General features: G+C 41.2%; 1 protein-coding gene across 3 annotated transcripts in view; it reads left to right on the forward strand.

The window, feature by feature from the left end:
* The window catches only part of GALNT17 (polypeptide N-acetylgalactosaminyltransferase 17), a 564,215-nt gene that overhangs the window by 519,376 nt on the left and 20,114 nt on the right, over positions 1–24,725 (forward strand). For all 3 annotated transcript variants that reach the window (XM_044286562.1, XM_044286561.1, XM_044286563.1), the window contains 3 exons: positions 651–836; positions 2,248–2,385; positions 19,692–19,787. In XM_044286562.1, the coding sequence (XP_044142497.1) occupies positions 651–836; positions 2,248–2,385; positions 19,692–19,787 (420 nt within the window). The remainder of the gene's footprint in view (positions 1–650; positions 837–2,247; positions 2,386–19,691; positions 19,788–24,725) is intronic.

Here is a 24,725-nt window from a genome sequence, read left to right on the forward strand (position 1 = left end):
TTTGTAACATGTGCAGCCACCATTTTAGGAAAAAATGATTCTTTACCATGAAGCGCAAGGAAATTTGGATTCACTACAAATCAAAATTTTCCTAAACTTCGGATTTTGCTCAACACTATTCACCATGCAATTCAGACTTGGGTTGGGTCCATCAAAGTATAGCTGCTATTGCTCCACCATTCTAGCTCATATAGTGGTATTATAAATGGGGACCCCTTTGTAACATACACTGACCTCTATCTCTATGCTTAGATTCCTGTAGGCAAAGGCTCCATACTGTATTTGGTGAAGAGAGATGAGCAAAATTTCTTGATTTCTAGTCCAATTAACTGTTTCGACACAAAAGTGCTCAGATTTCTTTCTCTTACTATTTTACCTGCTACTCTCCCTATGTCTCCTTGATTCTATATGAATATTCTTGATTCTAACAAAACAAATCGCACAAAATTCAGGTTCAGTAGAGCCAGAGCTTCAGGTTGAATTTTTAGAACCAATTCACTCAGTTTTAGTGGTGAGTTATTCTCATTCACATGGTATTAAGAGCAATTAAAGTAGGATCTTCCTGACTAGAAAGTATTGAGATTTTTTTAATATAATAGCCTAATGATATGAAAGCACTGCTATTATTAATATAAATTGCTTTATTCCAGGTGTGGTTATGTGGTGGAAGTATGGAAGTCCTCCCATGTTCAAGAGTGGCACATATAGAACGCAAAAGAAAGCCCTATAACAATAATATTGATTTCTACACAAAGAGAAATGCTTTACGGGTAGCTGAAGTTTGGATGGATGACTACAAATCACATGTTTACATTGCATGGAATTTACCATTAGAGGTAAGTTAACTCCTACATAGATGACCCAGCAATTTTCCATTTTTGTGTTTTATTTTTTCTCCTTGACTTCCCAGAGCCATAACGTTTGAATTTTTTCATTCACATAGCCACATGAGGGCTTATTTTTTGCTGGACATGTTGTACTTTCTAATGGCATCATTAAATATTAAATATGGTGTACTGGGGAGCTAGAAAAAAGTTCCAAATGGGTTATGCCACAGTTTTATGGGTCTTGTTTTTACGGCATTCTCTATGAGGTAAATGTGACTGTGCCCATAATTTTCCAGGTCAATACGGTTACAACAATGCCACACTTGTATAGTTTGTCTTCTGTTTTAATACTTAAAAAAGTAAAACTTTGTAAAAAAATTATTTTATTCTTTTATTACCATATTCTAGCCCTATAACTTATTTTTTTTATATTTACATCTATGGAACTCTCCGAGGGCTTATTTTTTTGTGGGCTGATCTATACTTATTAGTCATACTATTTCGGAGTGTGTGACTTTTTGATCACTATTTATTTAATTTTTGGGGAGGTGAATTGACAAAAAAGGCCAATAGGCCATTTTGATTTGAACTTTTATATATTTTTAAAAACATTTTTGCTTTTTTTTTTTAAAACTGTTTTTAGGTCACCCTTAGTGTCAATTGTATTCTGTGATAGATATGTATCCATTACAGAACACAGCATTCACTGCAGGCCTGTATTTGAATATACCAGTGATCAAACATCCTAACATGGTAATGTAATCGATTCTCCGACCTCAGCTGGGGAGACTGTTATTGGCTACCACACATCTTCACTCATTAGATGTCAAGGTCACATTTGACCACGGCATCTGGGGAGGTTAAATGGCCAATTGCAGACATTAGTCCTGTGAAACAGCAGAAACCCGGCAGCAATGGTGTCTGCTGCGCTTGCAAGTGGGCACCAATTTTGAAGTGACATGTATGGCAGAGGTCATCAAAGGGTTAAAAATACTGCATTTTAGAACTAAAAAACTGTAAATATATATATATATATATATAAAATAAAGAAATTCCGCAGCACATCCACGTAGTAGAAAAATAAAAAGACTTTATTCACCCAGCGTGCGACGTTTCAATCCTCTCAATGGGATTTTCCTCAAGCAGGAAAATCCCATTGAGAGGATTGAAACGTCGCACGCTGGGTGAATAAAGTATTTTTATTTTTCTACTACGTGGATGTGCTGCGGAATTTCTTTATTTTATAATTTGGAGGTGGATCGCCGACTCAGCCGCTGGCACTCCCATTACAGAATACGGATAGTGGTGCTGCCCACATTGCTTTTTCTATTATATATATATATATATATATATTTAAAATCATATAAGTCGCTGTATTCAAAAATATATTAAGGTAATTTTTTTTTCAAATCTTTTACAGAACCCAGGAATTGACATCGGTGATATATCAGAAAGAATCGCTTTAAGAAAAAGCTTGAAGTGCAAAAACTTCCAGTGGTACTTGGATAATGTTTATCCAGAAATGAGAAGATACAATAATACTGTTGCATATGGAGAGGTATAGTAAACATTTTCTACATTTAGTTCCCATCATTAGGATATATTCTCTACCCAAATAATTATTACAACAGAAAAGAGTGACTATAAAAGGATACTATTGGTTCCATGTTATCCTGGTGTAGCATCTTTCATTCTTTCTTCCAGCCTCTACATTTTTAACCTTGCTGTGATGAGGATACATATGTGCATTCAAATCCCTGCATAATGTTTCTTTTTATTAAGCTTTCCATGCAGGTAGCTAAAGGCTATTATACCTGGTTCTATCATAATACTCTTCATCTTTCACTGAGAAAGATACCTCTGACAGTGGCTTATCTCGGCCAGGAACATGAAATCCAGCTTAATGGTCTGATCATTACTCCACCTATGATCCTTTCTAAAAGTAATCCGTTGAACTGAACATTACTTCTATGTACTATATATAGAAAATGTGTAGTAATAAAAGAAAGTTTTTCACATAACATGTATACTGTTTGTATGGATATGGTTACTGAGAGCACAATTATGCTTTTCTTGCAGAAAAAAAGGCTTCTTATAGAAAAATATTTGTACTGAGAGATCAGTATAGATTATAGTGAATTAGTGACAGGTGACCTCTGTGATTTGCTCAATATGAACATCAAATAGACATTTCACAGCTATATATTTTGTCTTCATAAACTTGTGTTATTTGACTGTTTCTGTGAGCTACTAAGGCTACTTTCACACTAGCGTTCGGGCGGATCCGTTCTGAACGGATCCGCTCATAATAATGCAGACGGAGGCTCCGTTCAGAACGGATCCGTCTGCATTAAAATGGCAAAAAAAAAGCTAAGTGTGAAAATAGCCTCGGACGGATCCATCCAGACTTTCAATGTAAAGTCAATGGGGGACGGATCCGCTTGAAGATTGAGCCATATGGTGTCATCTTCAAACGGATCCGTCCCCATTGACTTACATTGTAAGTCTGGACGGATCCGCACGGATCCGCACGCCTCCGCACGGCCAGGCGGACACCCGAACGCTGCAAGCAGCGTTCAGCTGTCCGCCTGTCCGTGCGGAGGCGAGCGGAGCGGAGGCTGAACGCCGCCAGACTGATGCAGTCTGAGCGGATCCGCTCCATTCAGACTGCATCAGGGCTGGACGGCTGCGTTCGGGTCCGCTCGTGAGCTCCTTCAAACGGAGCTCACGAGCGGACCAGTGAACGCTAGTGTGAAAGGAGCCTAAACAACGAGAGAGTATACAGTGTATGTACATTGCGGGAGATTTATCAAGACTGGAGTGAAATATGCCTAAAATGCCTATTAGTAAATTAGGTGCCTCTTTGGCGCTCTGTGTGCCAGAAAGTCAAAGGATGCTATATTTTCTCCAGCACTGTTTTCTGTGCCTTATGGCCAATCCTCCTACAGCTGCTTGTTTACAGATGTAGTGGTGACGTACCATTATATGACAGCAACAGTCTAAAAAAGCATTCCCAAACAGTGTCAGGATGGCAAGCTGAGGGTAAAGGAAGGAGTGCCTGGTCTTTGTTATTGGGTGACCACAATTTATTCATTTGCAATGGGTGTGTGAGCTTTGCCAGGGTGCATGTTGGTTTATTTTTGCTTGCCAATTAACTTAAAGGGGTATTCCTATCACATACAATGGGGGCACATCACTAAGATATGCCACCATTGTCTGGAACCCACACTTACAAGGAGAAAGGAGCTGGCAGAGCTGTGGCTGGAGGACCCCGGGGTTCGTCCACCATCAAGCGCTGCTCCGCACTGCTCCCATACGAAAGAAAGAAAGAAAGACTTTATTAGACAGCCGTCCATGGGTACATTACTCCAGTGATTATGAATTCTGCGGTGGTCAGATTACATGTCATCTATCAACGTGTAAGTGCTAGCCATGGGCTGCAGACTCCAGAATGATCAATCCAGGGGCCTCATATAGCCTCAAATATAGATAGACAGTTTTGCTTTAGATACACCCCCCCTTTCTAATATAATAATGATATTCAAACGTACTATGTATTCAGTAATAACAGGAGGCAATGGTTGTATCCATTTGGACGCTAATGTCTTCCATGCCTGGCATAGCATCCTATTTATTCCCACATCTATAGGTGTCTGCAATTGATCAGTCTCAAAGATACCTAGTAAACCCATTTTTGGATTAAGGGAAAAATGTGCACTATACACTTTATTGAGCAACTTAATCACATTGCCCCAATATTTCTGTATTGCACAGTTTTCCACATCAGGTCAGCCTCTGGCTCCCCACATTTCCGGCAACAGGAGTCTCCCCTATACCCAAATTTTAACAGGAACACTGGAGTTTTATACACTCTGTGTTATGTATAATAAACAACTAGGAAAATCTAGCAGCTTCACTCAAGGATAGGCTTGTGGTCAAAGCCAAAGTGTCCTCCCATTGAGCATCAGTAATAGTCCCTACATTTTTTTCCCATTGTGCCTTCCCCCTGAGAGGAAAGGCCTTCAAGAATTCACAATGCAAAGCCTGATAAAGCCTCGAAATGGCTCCCCTTGCAGTTCCAGCGGCCACCAGATGTATACTTGGATTGGAGGGCAAATCAAACTCAGTACACAATTGCTGAAATTATTTCCATAACTGGTCAATATTCCAAATCCCTTTTCGTTCACATGTGGAAAATACTTCCAACTGAGAAAGTTCAGATAAGACAGGAATATTCCAGATGAGAGACATATTTATAAGTCCTGAGACATTTAGGAGCCCCTTAGCCTTAACTTCTTTTTTATACATAGGTTCTATGTGATGTGTGTCATATCCACGTTCTTAAAATCTGTATCACAGTTCTTGAGCTCATGTCCGTATTCAGGTCTGATGCCATCAGAAAGAATCCAACTTCCTCCAATCCATCCAATAGAAGTATAGAGGGCTTTAGCAACACAAGTAGACAGCCACATATCAGCCTCCAACTGAATACCATCTAACTTCAGATTGCAGATTTTATTTATCCTTGACACAATAGGACTGATGGATCCTCAAGGAAGAGACAGACTGGTTCTTAGTGATAAGACCTTTTTCCAGGGTTCCCGCATTCCCAATTTTCATTCATACAATAAATCACATAAGATGTGAATTGCATCTTGTTCTTCCCATGTAAAAAAAAATATATCAGACTTCTTCTGGTTGTATTTATTCTTAAAAACAAGTTTGAGGCCAAACAGCGGAAGGTTCTATATTGCTTCAGTGCCCGATCCCTGTGTTCATCAGAGGATTGTTTACTTGCTGGTTTCTGTTGTTCAGATTTCCTCTTCATATAATGTAATGGCCAAAGGTCTCTGAGACAGAATAAGATTGACCACCAGTAGAAACAAAATAAGACACCGAAGGGGCCCTAGAGAACATCTCTCCTTTTTTCTGTTTCCACCTAAATACTTAATCGGATTCCACATTGTGAAGCTAGTAGTCATAATCGGTTGTTCCCAAGAAACAAACCTTTCCTCCATTTACATTTTTCTTTCTCAGATGCAGATAAAAGATTACCCAATTGTTCTTCAACTGATACAATATTATTTTCAAATGCTGCCATCATCTTATTATTCAAATGTCACAGTGTGTTTCACTGTGACACGGGTTGCCTTGTTGCTCACGTTTGTGCTTGGGTGTACTGGCTATGGTGGATTCCATGTATGCTGGTTGCCAGGGGCATTGTGTAATAATGGCAGCCTGTGTATTTACTGTCTCTTCCTTGCCTTCCCCTCTCTGTCCCCTGGTTTGAGGGGTTAAGGCTTCGTTTGGGGTTGTGGTCACTAGATGCTATATATTCCTGTTAGCTGTGGACCTGGGTTGGATGCAGGAGCTAGGCACCTGCCCTAGCGTTATTCCATCCTACTCTGTCTGTGTAGACACCTAGTAAGACATCATTGTCTTCTTGTCTGGTACCGTGTCTGGTCACAGACAGCCATGCGTTGTTCTGCATTGGGTCCAGACTGACTTATGCCTGTCTGTGCATCTCTGCCTGTGACTGCCATGTGTCATTCCACATGGGGTCCAGGCATCTGCTTGTCTGTTCCGTGTCTTGTCTGTGACAACTATCCGTGTCTTGTCTGTGACAACCATGTGTCCTCCCGCATGGGGTCCAGACCTCTGCCTGTCTGTGCCTTGTGTGCAGCTCTGTCTGTTCTCCCATGGACTTTCTGTTCTCCCATGGACTAACTCCACATGAAAAACAGGCATCTGCTTGTTCTGTTTATGCCTTTAGCGAGAGGGCTCCTGGGTTTTCTGGAGGGAGGACATCTCTGTCTTATCTGTATTTGTTGAGTGTCTAGGTCTATGTTAGCCTGGCAGTCAGTAGTGCACCTAGACTTTCTGCTGCCTGAGGTGAAAACTGAAACAGCGCCCCCTACAATGCCAATTTCCTAACCTAACCCCTTTGACACAATCAAAGCACTCATTGCCCATGGCCCTTCTGATGCCCCCCTCCTGCCCTTACGTGGTGCTGCCAGAGGCGATCATCTCACCTGGCCTCATTGGTGGTGCACCCCTGCTTCTGATCCTGACCCTGTATTGTATATGTTCTGCCTTCAGTGAAAGGGCTCACTCAGTCTCTGCCCTCTGGGTTTGACTCCATGTCAATCCGGTGCACTTGGTTTAGTAGTATTACCTGCCACTGGTCCCTTACCTGCTGATGCAGTTTCTGGCCATGTCTGTTCTCTGTAAATATAGAATTTGTGTTAGTCCTTGCCTTGTCAGATTGCTTGCCTCGTGTTTGATTGCCTGCGATGTTCTAGTGTACGGTAGGACCATCGCTCGAACATGACATCAAATCAATCATCAGTTGCATTAATGTCTTGGAGCACCTCTCATAGGTCTCCTCCCATTATTACAGAATTCTTACTCCCCTACACCATATGAGGAAAAGACTTGCACCCTCAGTCCCCTAGGTGTAAGGTTTTTAGCCAAGTATGTCTAAAGGATATATTGTTCCACCATGTATCTGTGGAATTCTTATGTGGTGCCTGTTTCAACAAACCTTTTAGTATGTACATTCATGGACATTCTTGTGACTTGAATCCTCCATAGCAGCCATGTCTGTAGCTAATACGCTGTCTACCAGCATCACCTCAGTGATGATAATGATAAATGGAGACACTACTGTAATGTCTGCAACTAGGTATTTTTTGTAAGGTGTTGTCCACCCAACACACCAGCCCAAGGTCAATCACCCCAATTATCACCATCGTTGTCACCATTTTATATCTAATGTTAAAATTGACTGTTTTGGTGGTAGGGTAGACCATCTTAGCATGGAATCATTAACTGTCTATTATTTTTTCTGTGTTTTTAGGTGTTATTTGTGATGAATTAATAATAAAGATATATTGGATTTTTTAGAACTCTTGGCATAGTGCATTTTTATTTGTGCTATTTAAGGCAATCAAATTAATTCCCAACATCTATAGTTTTAAGAAAACCATAAAAGCACATTGCTTTAGGCAGGCTTAATAGACATCTTAAATTGACTCCTGTCCTTTTATCATCATTATTCCTCAGAACCCTACCCATGCATTCAACAGTAACCTTCACATTCTGTGCACTTCATATCTCTGTCTACGCAGATGCTTGCTGGATGACTAGGTCACACAGCCTTATGTGTCTTATATTTTGGTACAGAAGATAGCTAGATCATTGTATACATTAAGCACTTCTAACACTTGTGTCTCCCCTATTTATACGGATTGTAAGCTTCTGTGAGCAGGATCCTCTGCCCTCTTGCAAAATATTGTGAAATATTTTTAAGCTGATAACCTACATTGCTCCACTCAAATATATATGTGTATTTACTCAATAACCAGCTTGATGTAAAGTAAAACACACTTATTGTATTAATATTCCATATGTATTATCTCTAAAACATCATTAACCAGTTCACATCTGGTCCATTTGCCCCCTTCCTGACCAGGCCTAATTTTGCAAATCTGACATATCTCATCTTATGTGGTAATAACTTTGGAACGCTTTTACTTATCCAGGTCATTCAGAGATTGTGTCTCGTGACACATTGTACATCATGCTAGTCATAAATTTGAGTCAATATATTTCACCTTTATTTATGAAAAAATCCCAAATTTACCAAATATTTGGAAAAATTTCAATTTTCAAAATTAATTTCTCTGCTTTTAAGACAGAAAGTGATACCTCATAAAATATTTATTACTATTTTTTGGGGACGTTAGAAGGCTTAGAAGTTTAGAAGCAATTCTTAAAATTTCTAAGAAAATTGCCAAAACCCACTTTTTAAGGACCAGTTCAGGTCTGAAGTCACTTTGTGGGGCCTACACAGTGGATACCCCCATAAAGTTACTTAAAACCGATTTTACAAACTTTGTTAACCCTTTAGGCATTCTACAAGAATTAAAGGAAAATGGAGATCAAATTTTTGCAGATATTCAATTTTAATCCAATTTTTTCTTTAACACATCAATGGTTAAAAGCCAAACAAAACTCAATTCTGCGGTTTACAGAAACACCCCACATGTGGTGATAAACTGCTGTATGGGCAGAAACATGATTTTTAGATGCCATGTCCCATTTGAAGCCCCCTGATGCACCTTTACAGTAGAAACTCCCAAGAAGTGACCCCATTTTGGAAACTAGGGGATAAGGTGCCAAATTTATTGGTACTATTTTTGGGTACATATGATTTTTTGATCATTCATTATATCACTTTATGGGGCAAGGTGACAAAAAAATTGGTTGTTTTAGCACAGTTTTAATTTATTTATTTTTAAAGAGTTCACCTGAGGGGTTCGGTCAAGTTAAATTTTTATAGAGCAGATCGTTACGGACGTGGCGATACCTAATATGTATGCTTTTTCTTATTTATTTAAGTTTTACACATTAATAGCATTTTTGACACCAAAATTTTTTGTTTTAATGTGTCCATGTTCTGAAAGCTATAGTTTTTTATAAATTTTTAGGGGCTCATTTTTTGTGGGAAGACAGTTTAATTGGTACCATTTTGTGGGACATATGCCTTTTTGATCACTTGGTGTTGCACTTTTTGTGATGTAAGGTGACAAAAATGTTTATTTTTTTTTTTAAATATATATTTTTTTATGGTGTTTATCGGACTGGGTCGATCATGTGATATATTTATAGAGCCGACCGCCACGGACGCGGAAATACCAAATATGTCTATTTTATTTTATTTATTTATTTTTTTAACAATTTTTTTTATTCTTTACATGGGGAATTAGATTTTTACATGTGAAACATTTTTTTTTTATTTTAACTTTTTTTAGCACTTTATTTTTATAATATTTTTGTTACACTTTGTGTCCCCCATAAGGTCATACAAGACCTCTGGGGGACATTTTCTTCACTTTTTTTTTTTTCACTGTTGATTTTTCCTGTAACTGGGGCTGACATAGTAGCCCCAGTTACAGAAGAAATCCCCCCCCCCCCCCAGATAGGCTGTACAGAGCAATACAGCGCCTTACAGCCTCAATGCAGGGCTGATCGAGGTCTCTGAAAGACCTCAACAAGCTCCTGCACTCTCTGTTCCCGGTGATCACATGACCGCATAGCGCTTCCTGCACTGTATACACAGCGCTCAGTGAGCGCTGTGTATACAGCGATCTAGAAGGCAGGGACACCTGGGCACTGTCCCTGCCTTCTCTAAGGGTTGCCCTGCTGTCAATGACAGCGGGCAACCCAATCAGCAGCTGCACGATTAGCTTGCAACTGAGATCTTTGAAAGGACATTTTAATATGTCCATTAGGAGATAGACAACCACCTCCCGAATGTTTATATTCATTGGGCGGACGGGAGGTGGTTAAAAAAACTATACTCTTAAAATACATAAAATAAAACCATTGACATATATATTGCATATATAGATGTGTGTTCACAGACAGTAACGGTCCCTCTATCTTACTGCAGTGGGGAGCTCACGTAGTGCTATGTTATAATGTAGAAAAGTTTCTCAGTGTTTGTGATAATTGTGTGGGGAATTGTATGTTTGTATTGTTGTGTGCTTTGGTGAACTGTGTCTGATGTGTTGTGAGGCTGGTGGGAATCTGACTTGTGAAAGTGAATGTGCTGGGTATTGTGAGAGGTGTCTGATTTATAACTGTGGTGTACTGTTTGGGAACCGACAAAGCTTGTGAATATTTTTGATGAATTTCTTTGTTGTTATTTTTTAGACATTGTTCTTGTGGAATTTGTGTTGAACCATTTGATTGCTTGTCGGGTTTATTCCTAAAAAACTATTCTGTGTTTTGAGATTTATTATGTGAAGGAAAGCTCACTTGCCTGTCTTTTCGGACCTGCTGTGCATTAGATGTATTTTGTTTATGGAACAAATTAGAACATATTTTGGTCTTTTTTTGTATAATTTCCTATTCTACACTATCCAACTTTTTAAACAGATTGCCCTGTAGTCTATTATATTTCTCATCTTTTTCATATGTATCCATTTTAGTCTTAATACCAACTATTTGTTGTTCCAATTCTGTTATTAGCTGTTGCCTCCTTCTTAGGATTAGTTCTACTACAGCTATGGACTGTAATTTAACCGCCTCCGGACCGCCTAACGCAGATGTGCGGTCCGGAGGCGGCATCGCTGCGCAGACTGACGCATATACGCGTCATCTCGCGAGACGCGAGATGACGCGCTTTGCCGGCCCGCGCATGCGCAGTTCGGGCCGGAATTTCGTCGAGGAGTATTTCGTCATCAGCTCGCCAGCCAATGATCGCGGCTGGCAAGCTGATGATTTTTAAAAAATCCAATCAGAGTGCCAGATAGCAGATCATATTAGTAAATATGATCTGTTATATGGCTGCCTGCTCCTCTGCTGGTTCTTTTCGTCGGTTGGATCCAGCAGAGGAGCAGGCTACACAGTGAGTACACCAACACTACACACTTAGCCCCAGATCACCCCCCTGAACCCCAATTAACCCTTTGATCACCCCTTTGATCGCCCCTGTCAATCACTAGTGAAAGGAAAAAAGAGATCAGTGCAAACTATCACTTTTTTTTTCACTGGTATTGACCGTTAGGTTTTAGGTATAGTTTAGGCCCCTTGGTTAGGTAGTTTAGGGATCAGTTAGCGCCCAGCCCACCGCACCGCAGTCCGTTATTCGCTGATTAGCGTATCGCTAATCAGCATTTGTACTTTTATAGTATCTGGAAGTGATCAAAACTGATCACGGTCAGATCTATAATTGAATTAGTGTCACTTTAGTTCTCCCTCGACCCAAAACGCAGTGTTTGCCCGATCAGGCCTGATCGGTCGCCCACACGTGCGTTCGCCCACACCCGCCCCACCGCTGTGACAATTTTTTATTTTTTTTTATCACTGCACATTCACTTTACACGCACTGCGGCGATAAAAAAAATCAGTTTTGATATTTTTTATCAACCGCAGAGGCCTCCGGTACTTCGCTAGCCTCCCCTTTGTAAGACAGGCTTGCTTTTTTTTCTTGGGTAGTCTCAGGGAATACCCCTAAATTTAGTTGCCCACATGTCAAACAGGGGGTATTCTTCTGAAGAGGCCTACAGGCTTCTGACCCAGTCGGATGAGGAATGGGAACCCTCATCTGATGAATCTAGCGGGTCAGAATACGAACCTGCAGAAAGCAGTGGCTCTCTGACCCAAAGTTCGGACGAGGAGGCTGAGGTCCCTGATAGCACCAGGCGTACCCGGCCCCGCGTCGCTAGACCGCAGGTTGCGCAGGATCCGCCTCAAGAGCAGCAGAGTGGGGCGGCTGCTGTCAGATTACGTGGTGAGGCATACACCAGCAGTACAGCCCTCCCAGGACCTAGTACCAGCACTGCCGTACAACCTGGTGAAGTGGCGAGCACCAGAAGGGCAGTTGAAGCTGGTACGGTGGCACGAGCAGTAGTTACCCCGTCGCAGCCACCGCAAAGACGTGCCCGTAGAGCCCCTAGAATCCCTGAGGTGCTGGCAAACCCTGATTGGCAGTCCCCAACTTCAGCCGCACCTGTAGTTTTCCCTTTCACTGCCCAGTCTGGAGTTCAGGTTGAGACAGCTCAGATCGGTTCGGCCCTGGGATTTTTTGAGCTGTTCTTGACTGCGGAGCTCTTAGACATAGTTGTGGCCGAAACAAACAGGTATGCCACACAATTTATAACCGCCAACCCGGGAAGCTATTATGCCCAGCCTTTCCGGTGGAAACCAGTCCAAGTTTCCAAAATTAAAACTTTTCTGGGCCTCCTCCTCAACATGGGTCTAACTAAAAAGCATGAATTGCGGTCATATTGGTCCACGAACCCAATTCATCACATGCCCATGTTCTCTGCTGCTATGTCCAGGGCACGTTTTGAGGCCATCCTGCGTTTCCTGCACTTTAGCGACAACACCGCCTCCCGTCCCAGAGGCCACCCTGCTTTTGACCGGCTCCACAAAATTCGGCCCCTCATAGACCATTTCAACCTGAAATTTGCAGATTTGTATACCCCAGAGCAAAACATCTGCGTAGACGAGTCCCTTATACATTTTACCGGGCGCCTTGTCTTCAAACAATACATCCCAAGCAAGCGCGCCCGGTATGGGGTCAAATTGTATAAGCTCTGTGAAAGGGCCACAGGCTATACCCACAAATTTCGGATCTATGAGGGAAAAGATCAGACCCTGGAGCCGGTCGGTTGCCCTGACTACCTGGGGAGCAGTGGGAAGACAGTTTGGGACTTGGTGTCACCCTTATTCGGCAAGGGGTACCATCTTTATGTGGACAATTTCTACACAAGTGTGGCCCTCTTTAGGCATTTGTTTCTAGAACGGATTGACGCCTGTGGCACCGCGCGAACTAGTCGCGCGGGCTTCCCCCAACAGCTCGTTACCACCCATCTTGCAAGGGGGCAGAGGGCCGCACTGTGTAACGAAGAACTGCTCGCGGTGAAATGGAGAGACAAGCGTGACGTTTACATGCTCTCCTCCATTCACGCAGACACAACAATACAAATTGAGCGAGCAACCCGTGTCATTGAAAAGCCCCTCTCAGTCCACGACTATAACCTTCACATGGGAGGGGTGGACTTCAATGACCAGATGTTGTCTCTGTATTTAGTTTCCCGCAGAACCAGACGCTGGTATAAGAAGGTGTCTGTATATTTAATTCATTTGGCTCTGTATAATAGTTTTGTTCTCTACAGTAAGGCTGGGAGAACTGGATCCATCCTCAAATTTCAGGAAGAGATCATCGAGAACCTCCTGTACCCAGGAGGTTCCGTGGCCCCATCCACCAGTGTAGTTAGCCGTCTACACGAGCGACATTTCCCCAATGTCATTCCTGGTACCTCAACCCAACCGTCACCCCGAAAAAGATGTTGTGTCTGTAGCAGGAGTGGAATAAGGCGTGACACCCGCTATTTCTGTCCTGACTGTCCTGACCACCCTGCCCTATGCTTTGGAGAGTGTTTCCGGAAGTACCACTCACAGGTACACTATTAGCATAGGGATCATCTCACCAGGACAGGCACACAGGGCTATTAGGGCCCATTCACTCACACAGATGCTGCAAACCTCTCCTTTCACCTGGGACAAAGTGCATAACGCACTTCGCCACTTCTTTGGGCGATTTGCGCTTTGCACATTGACCCATGGGGAAGGAGAGGTTTGTTCTATAAAGGTAAAAAAAAAAAAAAAAAAAAAAAAAAGCACCAGTAAGCAAAAAGGTTAATGTTTAGTTCAAAAAGTTAAAGTTTATATATTCTGTTCCAAAGTTAATAAAATTATTGCGTTGCGGCCTGCGTTGCGGCCCCAAGGTATTCTGTGAGGGGCATGGCGAGTTCCTAGAATTTTTTATTTTTTGTCGCAAGTTAGTGGAATATGAGACTTTGTAAGAAAAAAATAAATAAAAAATAATCATCATTTTCCGCTAACTTGTGACAAAAAATAAAAAGTTATATGAACTCACTATGCCCATCAGCGAATACCTTAGGGTGTCTACTTTCCGAAATGGGGTCATCTGTGGGGTTTTTCTACTGTTTGGTTATTGTAGAACCTCAGGAAACATGACAGGTGCTCAGAAAGTCAGAGCTGCTTCAAAAAACGGAAATTCATATATTTGTACCATAGTTTGTAAACGCTATAACTTTTACCCAAACCATTTTTTTTTGCCCAAACATTTTTTTTTATCAAAGACATGTAGAAATATAAATTTAGCGAAAAATTTATATATGGATGTCGTTTTTTTTTTGCAAAATTTTACAGCTGAAAGTGAAAAATGTCATTTTTTTTGCAAAAAAATCGTTACATTTTGATTAATAACAAAAAAAAGTAAAAATGTCAGCAGCAATAAAATACCACCAAATGAAAGCTCTATTAGTGAGAAGAAAAGGAGGTAAAATTCATTTGGGTGGTAAGTTGCATGACCGAGCGATAAACGGTGAAAGTAGTGTAGTGCAGAAGTGTAAAAAGTGGCCTGGTCATGAAGGGGGTTTTAGCTAGCGGGGTTGAAGTGGTTAAAGAAACAGTCCCACTGGGAGTTGAAGTCCTCACCGCATAAAGCTATATGCGCATGACCGTTGTGTGTTTTTTGGTCCACAAATTGCGGATTGGCAAAACACGGATGGCGTCCGTGTGCGACATTGGTGCAACAAAATGTTGCGCTACAAATGTTGCAGTGTAGTTGTGCCCTATCTGCTGTTGTCGTCTTGTATACCTAGCCTTAGTCCTATACTGGGGTTTGATATAATGTAAGGCCTTTTGGTATAATGCCTGTTTGTAAAAAATGCTGTAAGGACTTCACCTCCCACTGCTGTCTCAATTGTTTTATTAAATTTTTTCCAGGTCTTTAAATGTTTCAGACAGTATATTGCCCTATTTATCCCTTCCATATTTTCAATTGAGAAACTACAATTTTGTAGTTTCTCTTTCTTAGGCCTCATGCACACGACCTGTGTGCATCCGTGGCCGTTGTTCCGTTTTCCGTGATTTTCTGCGGACCCATTGACTTTCAATGAGTCTGTTGAAAACTCGGAAAATGCACCGTTGTTCATCAGCGGCCGTGATCCGTGTTTCCTGTCCGTCAAAAGTGTGCGCCCCCCGGACTCCCCTCCCTCCCTCTATTGTATTAGTTTCATTGGTGGCCAGTGTGCGCCCCCCCGGCCCCCCTCGGTCCCTCTATTGTATTAGTTTCATTGGTGGCCAGTGTGCGGCCTTCCCTCCCCGCCCCCAATCATTGGTGGCAGCGGAGAGTTCCGATCAGAGTCCCAGTTTAATCACTGGGGCTCCCATCGCTAACCATGGCAACCAGGACGCTACTGCAGTCCTCGTTGCCATGGTTACTTAGCAATATTAGAAGCATCATACTTACCTGCTGCACATGACTAAGAAAAAGACAGATGTGTCTGTATGGTCTGAATCGGCGTTGCAAGCCTTTTCTGCAATTAAGGAATGCTTCTCTTCTGCTCCCATATTAGTGCAGCCAGATGTGTCACAACCATATATTGGAGAAGTGGACGCATCTGAGGTGGGGGTAGGAGCAGTTTTGTTACAGGGCCCATTACCTGGTAAATGGCGACCATGTGCATTTTTCTCCAAAAAACGATCCCCCGCTGAGAAAAATTATAATGTGGGTAACAGAGAGTTGCTGGCCATTAAATTGGCTTTTGAGGAATGGCGTCATTGGTTGGAAGGGGCGATTCATTCGATCACGGTATTTACTGAACACAAAAATCTGGCTTATCTGGAGTCGGCGAAACAACTTAACCCAAGACAAGCCAGATGGGCACTGTTTTTCACCAGATTCTATTTCAATGTCACCTATCGTCCTGGGATTAAGAAAGTCAAGACGGACACCTTGTCACGTAGTTTCCCTGGAGGTGGTGAATTTAAAAACCTGAGTCCCATACTGTCTAAAGTGGTACTGTACTCGTCTGGGAATTCAATTGCCTTTTCTTCGGCTTTTCATCCTCAGTTGAACGGACAGACTGAGCGCACTAATCAGTCTGGAGACTTACTTGAGATGTTTTGTATCTGAGAACCAGGAGGAGTGGTCTTCCTCTTTCTCTTTGGCAGAGTTTGCCATAAACAATCGTAGATATCACAGAGGAAAATGACTTTTCATATAAAACATAACTTTTACTGTTGTTAGTTAAAATAATACCCCTTCTTAGTATATATATTAGGCTACGTCAAATAATTAGACAAGGCCTTACTTGGACGTATCAGGATAATGTAGTCCGATGTATAGAAAAATTTGCGGCAACTTACAGTTAGATGACTGTGGACCTGGCCAAACGGTAGAAAGAGAGGTGGTGGATAAGGGGAAGGGAACAATATCCCTAATACAACCCTCAATGTACCCCTGCCTACAGGCGGAGCACCCGCCCCGAAAGGGGCGACCCCACCTCTCGGTGGCTAAACCCTCACTGTCGCCTATTGATACCCTGCCTAAACGGATCAATGATGTTCGTCCCTTCTTTGGCAATATGTCCCGACGCGTTTCCCCAGACGTAGTCAAGGCTGGTTCATCAGGGGACTCAGGATAGTTGGTAAATTCTTGCAGGTTTCAATAGATAGATGCCCAACTGATAATAGTGGGCAAAGCTCTGATAGTTGCATAGCAGACCTCCTGGTGTAGTAAGGTGTTACCACCTTACTACACCAGGAGGTCTGCTATGCAACTATCAGAGCTTTGCCCACTATTATCAGTTGGGCATCTATCTATTGAAACCTGCAAGAATTTACCAACTATCCTGAGTCCCCTGATGAACCAGCCTTGACTACGTCTGGGGAAACGCGTCGGGACATATTGCCAAAGAAGGGACGAACATCATTGATCCGTTTAGGCAGGGTATCAATAGGCGACAGTGAGGGTTTAGCCACCGAGAGGTGGGGTCGCCCCTTTCGGGGCGGGTGCTCCGCCTGTAGGCAGGGGTACATTGAGGGTTGTATTAGGGATATTGTTCCCTTCCCCTTATCCACCACCTCTCTTTCTACCGTTTGGCCAGGTCCACAGTCATCTAACTGTAAGTTGCCGCAAATTTTTCTATACATCGGACTACATTATCCTGATACGTCCAAGTAAGGCCTTGTCTAATTATTTGACGTAGCCTAATATATATACTAAGAAGGGGTATTATTTTAACTAACAACAGTAAAAGTTATGTTTTATATGAAAAGTCATTTTCCTCTGTGATATCTATATTGAAACTTTTCGTAACCCTATAAATTCCACTGTGATTTGTTCATAAACAATCGTAGTCAGGAGTCCAATGGTGAGTCGCCGTTTTTTGGGGCCTATGGATTTCACCTGCAGTTTGGCACATTTTCTGGTTCGAATACTTCTGGTATCCCCGAGGAAGATAGTTTTTCGTCATTATTGTCCTCAATATGGCAAAAAAATTAAAATAACTTGTAAAATATGGGCAACAAATATAAACGTGTGGCTGACAGGAAATGTATGAATGGTCCGGAACCAAATGTGGGTGGTTGTGTGGATGTCCACAAGAAACATTAAGTTGAAGGTACCTTCCTGGAATTTAGGTCCAAGGTTTATCGGCCCATATAAGATCATGGCCATTATTAATCCTGTAGTTTTTCATCTTGAGCTTCCTCAGGCCCTGAAAATTCATAATGTGTTCCATAGGTCTTTGTTGAAAAAATATGTGGAACCTTTACAGCCATCTTCCTTGCCACCCGCTCCGGTCATGGTGGATGGCAATTTGGAATTTGAGATTGTGAAAATAGTTGACTCTCGAGTTCTCCTTGAATCCGGATCCCTTCAATATCTTTTCCACTGGAGAGGTTATGGACCGGAAGAGAGGGTGTCGGTGCCGGCATCCGACGTTAATGCCAATCGTTTAGTGAATCCTTTCATAGATCTTATCCAGATAAGGTCGGTCCTGGGTGCCCGTAGAAAGGGGGTACTGTCAAGGACGTTCCCGTGGCAGGTACTAGGAGATCGGAGAGACTGGCAGCTCATGGGTTAAATTGACAAGTTCACTGTGGATCTTATTGTGTCTGTGTTTTGGTGAATGTCACACCCCTTGCTTCAGGTGTTGCTTGTTGGTAAACTACTTTTCCCTTTAGTAGCAGCTTCCCACTCTTGGAGGTGCAGTTTATAGATTTTCTTCCTGCCTTCTAACTAGCTGGTGGGTTGTACTCTGTGGTGCTTCTGGAGTTGCCAGTTTTCTACTTTCAAATAAGTCTTGTCTGTTCTTATTGTGTTTGTTATATTTCCTGTTTGTATCTGGGACCGAGACAGAGACTTTCATTCGTTCATCTGGGAAGGAATGGGTTGTCTCTGGTACTAACCTCATTCCAGGGCCTTATAGGGATATAAGGGCCTAGGTATACAGCATATAAATATTCCTACCTTCAAGGTCTATTCATATTGATAGGTAGTTAGGGCCCGGATTAGGGTTGTTTAGGAGGTGACCTGTTTCTTTCCTAGTTTCCAGGCCCAGTTACTGTTCCCTTTCCCTCCTGTGTTTAGTGTGGAGTTTTTCCCCCACACTGATTGTGACACTTATGCATAGCAAAATTTTGAGACGTGTTGCAACAAATTTGACTTCGGATTTGTAATCTGTACACTCTATTTAGTATAGGAAAAATGGTTTTTGCCCAGTAGCAGACTAATAAATTTTTTGGGTTGGGAGGTGTAATGACAGGTGATTTATTTTTTCATTTTTGATGGGGAAAACCTTCAGATTATTCTACCACCATAGAGATTTGCTGGGTTACTATTGCATGTTATCTGGTCTTGTGTTCATAGTGACCATTTTAGGGGTCAGTGCTGTGGGGAGAATTCATAGGCATATAATTTATCCCATGATTAATGTAGAAAAATTTAAATCAGACATCATTCAGTACATGACAACCTCTTATTAACAAAGCTAGAACTAGCCCTGTACCTACTAGATTTATATCAAGATGGCAGCTGAAAGGGAGTGTCTTTATGCTGCAGCTAATGGGGGTGTCTTTTCTGCTGGAGCTCTTTCCCTATCATAGCTCAGGAGACAGTTGAAGGATGAAACTGAGCATGTGTGGCCTTCTCAGTAAACTGGACAAAGAAATAAGCAGGTGGCACTATACCAATGCATTTTATTGAAAAGCTCAGTGGCTATACAATATTTTTACATGCAATTATAACAGTATTTGGATACAGGTGCTGGTTTGAAAATTTTAGAATATTTTTCATGGGACAACCCCTTTAAATTTTCAGGCCTCAACTTCTGTATATGTTTAGGATAATTGAGTACCAGCTTTTCTTGGATATATAACTTTTTTAGTACTTACTGAGTAATAGTTTCATTTTCTGAACATTGCAAACTGTTCTTTAAAATAGCAAAATACCATATGTTCTTGTTTCCACAGCTACGGAACAACAAAGCTAAAGATGTTTGTCTAGACCAAGGCCCACAGGAGAATCACACGGCTATAATGTATCCTTGCCATGGATGGGGTCCTCAGGTTAGATCTCTTTCTATTTGTTTTATGGTTCACAGTTCATCAGTTAGGTTACTTTCACACTAGCGTCGCTGGATTCCGGCAGGAAGTTCCACCGCCGGAACTGACTGCCAGATCGAGCAATCTGTATGCAAACAGATACCTTTTGTAGACGGATCCGGATGCGGATCCATCTGACAAATGTATCGCAATAGCGGATCCGTCTCTCCGGTTGTCATCCTGAAAAACGGATCTGGTATTTATCTTTTTCACATTTTTAAAGGTCTGCACATGCACAGACCGCAAAACCAGATCCGTTTTTCCGGAACACTTAGTTTTCAATGTAAAATAATGTCAGATCCGGCATTCCGGCAAGTGTTCCGGAATTTTGCATGGAGAAAATACTGCAGCATGCTGCAGTATTTTCTCAGTCCAAAAACCGTACAGTGACTGAACTGAGACATCCTGATGCATACTGAATGGATTGCTCTCCACTCAGAATGCATTAGGATAAAACTGATGAGTACCCTAAGAGTCACATATAGATGATTATAAAGATTTACACAATTGAGCAGTAATAGTTTGGTTATTCTAGAGTAATAAACTTGTGCTGATTGCATTACTTTGGGGCTTGTTTATCGAGCATAAATATCCATAAAACCACTGAAGTGATATTATTTCTGACTTTTGTCAGCAAATCTAATTAGCAAACGCATTTGCAGCAGATTCATTAGCTCTATCAAAAAAAAAAAGTAGACTCAATGAAAAAATATTATATCCCGGTAGTTTGCTAGTATACCCAATTTTTATTTGTTTATTTTTTATTTTTAAAATTTTTGTAATGTTTTTAATAAATCTCTACCATGTTGATGGTTATTTTTTCAGTATTAATATGAAATAGTGTTGACTGAGGACCTACGCATTTGTGATTATGTAACAACCAGCCAGCAGGTTTCTCTCCATGTACGGCAAAGGGGTTATCAAAAGCTATACAAATGAATAAAATAACAAAAATAAATGCATGACACTATTTAACACTGATTACACTAATGTTTAGAATTCATTGCATCCATACAAATTGCACCTACTAATTAATAAGCAATGTTAGTCACTGTTACACTTACATGATTTGCTTCTCTGTAGCTTTTTGAAATGACACCACAGAGTCTGGTTGTTGCTGTACATTAGGTATTGAAACATTCTTTCTATGAACAGCCCCCTTACATAATCATTCCATATTTGTGCACACTATCCTACTGAGCTTTCACAATGCTTAAGTATTTCAGACTCCTCAGTGCATTATTATTTATACCTGGACCCTGATTTATCATTCCTTCACTCCAGAATTTTGGCATCAAAAAGTTGCAAAATAGGGTTTTTGTGAGTTTTTTTTGCACTCACTTGCGTAAAATGTTGCCACATTTTGCATTTGTACACCACTTACTCCAGTTTTGTAATAAGGATGGGAAAGTGGGTGTGGTTATCTATGTTAATGAGTTTTACTCCAGATTTATTATTGCGACTTTTTCAAAAAGACGCAATCTCACTCCAGAAGGAGGGTGGAGTAGGAAAACTGGAGTAGCTTCTCTAGACAGAAGTGCAAGGTTGAAGGACAAGCCTGTGACATTTGATAAATGTGCCGCAAAGTACTCCAACACAGACTCAAGCAAAATTGACTTCAAATATTCTCCTCATGATAAATCCCCCCCCCCCCCCCCCCTCTGCTGTTTGGTAAGTAGCAACCCAAATCTATTCAAGCTATTGCTTAGAAATGCAAGCAAAGATGACTAACGGATGCATACAGATAGAGATGCACACTCTGGAGAGCAGAATATGTCACCAGCATCCATTTGCCATCCAGGGGTGCTCATGTGTCACGGCCTATGGTGTACGCTGTGGCACTGTTGCCACACTTGTGGTTGCCCGAGGCAACGGGTTCCTGTGAGAGAATGCGATGGCAGTGTCTCGGCCTTCTGGGTGATTGCTGTGACATGGTTGCCACGCATGCTGTTGCCGGTGGTTACATGGTTCAGTATGCTTGTGTGTGCACTTACCCTTTAAGTTCTAGCCTCCCTCTGTCTGGTGCTGTAAGGGTTAACTCTTTGACTGGGTGTGGTCACTAGGGTTTTATCCCCTATGGCTCCCTGGCTGGAGTCAGTTGTAATTCAGCTGTCGTTGGTGCTGGAGCTCCGCTCCAGTCAAGGGTGTTCCATCTGTCCAGTGAGGGCCACCCTTGTGGTCATCAATGTTATCCCGGTGTCTGCTTCCCTTCCTGTCCCTATTTGTATGGAGTGGGTTATGTTCAGGGTGTTTGTATGTCTAGTTTGGTGTTACATGTCTGGTGGTGTTTGGTGTCCAGCATGTTTACTGGACATTTCCCCTGTCTCATGTTTATTGCAGCTATGGGTGTCCTGGGTTATTGTGTGGTTTATGGAGTGTGCTGTCTTCTTTAATGTTGGTGTGGACAGCAGCACTAGTGCACGGGTTCCAGTCTTTGTGTCTGTGGCAGGTAAGTGTGTTATTGGTTTCGCTTGTAGCAACAAAATAAGAAATTTCAGGCTCCAGCACTCACTTTTTGAAGTGTCAATTTCTCCTTCTTTATTAAGCAATAGTGCAAAGACAATACAGGACTCACATACTCTCTGGTGTAGGCTGTTGACGCGTTTCGAAAGGTTCTTATTCGTAACAGTAATGTGCGTCTGATGTCTTCAGGTATAAGTAGAGGTAGGAGTGTACATAGCGCTAAACTCACTCCCATTTCTCAACATGTGAGGCGTGGGGGAGGGGAGTAAAAAGGTGGATGTAGATCTTCCCCTTTGCGCAGCATTTTTCTCTAATACCTATCACCTGAGACATCAGATTCTTTCCAATCGAATATCTGACTTCAAGAAATTAGTTCAATGTTAAAAAAGAGACATGATTCTATACATACAAAATACAATACAATGCAAAAAGTTAGATAACAGGCAGATAAAACAATAAGGACAAAAATTCAAGAAAACTCTGCTTTCAAGTTCACTGCATATGATAGGTGCTTGTTCACATGGAAGTTGTGTTAGTTTCGAAAATGGCTTAGAGCATATGACTGCTTGATATTATATTAAACTTGGTAATAAACTATTCATACTGAGGCTCTCATGACTGCAGGCATCTGTATATATATATATATATATATATACTAGCAATGGGAAAATATCCCTAATAAGAATGCATAATTTTCCTTCTCATATTCAGACCCTCAATAGGGGCAAAAGAAAGTTCAAAATAAAATCAAGAAAAACCCAGCCTTCGAGTACACTGCATAAGATAGGTGCTTGTTCACAAGAAAGCTGCGTTAGTTTCAAACTTGACTTTGAGCATATGGCTGCTTGATATTATATTGGACTTAGTAATATACCATACATACCGAGGCTCTGATGTCTACAGGCCTCTGTATGTATATACCAACACTAGGAAAAATGTCCCTAATAAAAGTGCTTAATTTCATTTCTCATATTTAGACCCTTAGGATATCTAGTCTCTAGTTTAAATATCCAAAAGGCCTCTCTTAAATTTACCTGGTGTTTTATATCTCCTCCTCTGGTAGAGGTTTTTTCGTGTTCAATGGCATATGTTTTAAAGTATTTGGGGCTGCGGTTGTGTTTTTCAATAAAATGTTTTGCCACATTTGATATATTAGTATAGGAGGGATTGTCTATATAATTTAAATGTTCTAGAATTCTATTTTTGAATTTTCTTATAGTACATCCTATATACATTTTAGCACATTGTTCACACCTGATAGCATAAACTACTGCTCTCGTATTGCAGTTAATGTAAGACTTGATATTATAAGTCTGTGTGTGATCTGTGTTGGAAAACGTCTTTGTGTTTTGCACATAATTGCATGTGCGGCATCGCTGACTACCGCAGCGTGTGAACCCTTTATATGTCAGCCATGTATCAGTTTGTAGATTGTTTTCTCGTACAAACATGGAAGGGGACAGGGAATTGCCTATTGTTGGAGGTCTCTTAGGTACTATCCTGCAGCCTCCTTTAAGTACTGTATTCAATATATTGTCTTCATACAACACCGGAAGGTATTTTTTAATTATATCTTGGATTATATTATATTGTCGGCTGTAGGTTAATACCAAAGTTGGTTGTACTGTCTTGTTCTTATCTTTCATTATATCCTCCTTTAAGTTTTTATATCTTTTGTTGCTGTTAAACAAGAGAGATTCTCTGGTTTTATTTTTTGCTATTTGGAGGCCTCTTGAAATCATCCAATCTGGGTATTTTCTTTTTGAAAGGCGCTCCCATATTATATGGCATTCCCCTTTGAAAGCTTTTATTGTGTTACAGTTTCTCCTGGCCCGTATAAACTCTCCACTGGGATGGATTTGATGGTGTGATATAAGTGATGACTATCTGCCCATAAAATAGTGTTGCCTGCAATCTCCTTTCTGTATGTTTTAGTTTGGATAATTTTATCTGGGATACCTGTAAGTTTTAAGTCCAGAAAGTTTATCTCACTAGAATCCTGATTATATGTGAATTTGAGATTATAAGGATTATTTTGTAGATACTGAATGAACTGTTGTCATTGGGTCTCTAACCGAAAGACTTGGTAACTGGCTCGATTGTATCATCCAACCTATGGTCAAGAGGACACCAGGTTACATCAGGGACACATCAGAAATCCTTAGGTCGTTTTATAATACAAAATGGAAATCACAGTACAGATGGCTTACGGTAGATGTAGTAGCGTTATATCCCTCAATCCCACACTCCATTGCATTAGAGGCTCTGGAGTTCCATCTCCACAAATATAGTGGATATGGGAATGAATTTATAGATTATGTCCTTGATGTAACCCGTTTCCTCATGTCTCATAATTATTTTTCATTTGACAATATGTTTTTCCTCCAAACACAGGGAGTTTCAATGGGGGCCAAGTATTCCCCAGCCCTGGCGAATTTG

The sequence above is a fragment of the Bufo gargarizans genome, chromosome 3 (assembly GCF_014858855.1).
Source record: "Bufo gargarizans isolate SCDJY-AF-19 chromosome 3, ASM1485885v1, whole genome shotgun sequence".
NCBI classification, from domain to species: Eukaryota; Metazoa; Chordata; class Amphibia; order Anura; family Bufonidae; genus Bufo; species Bufo gargarizans.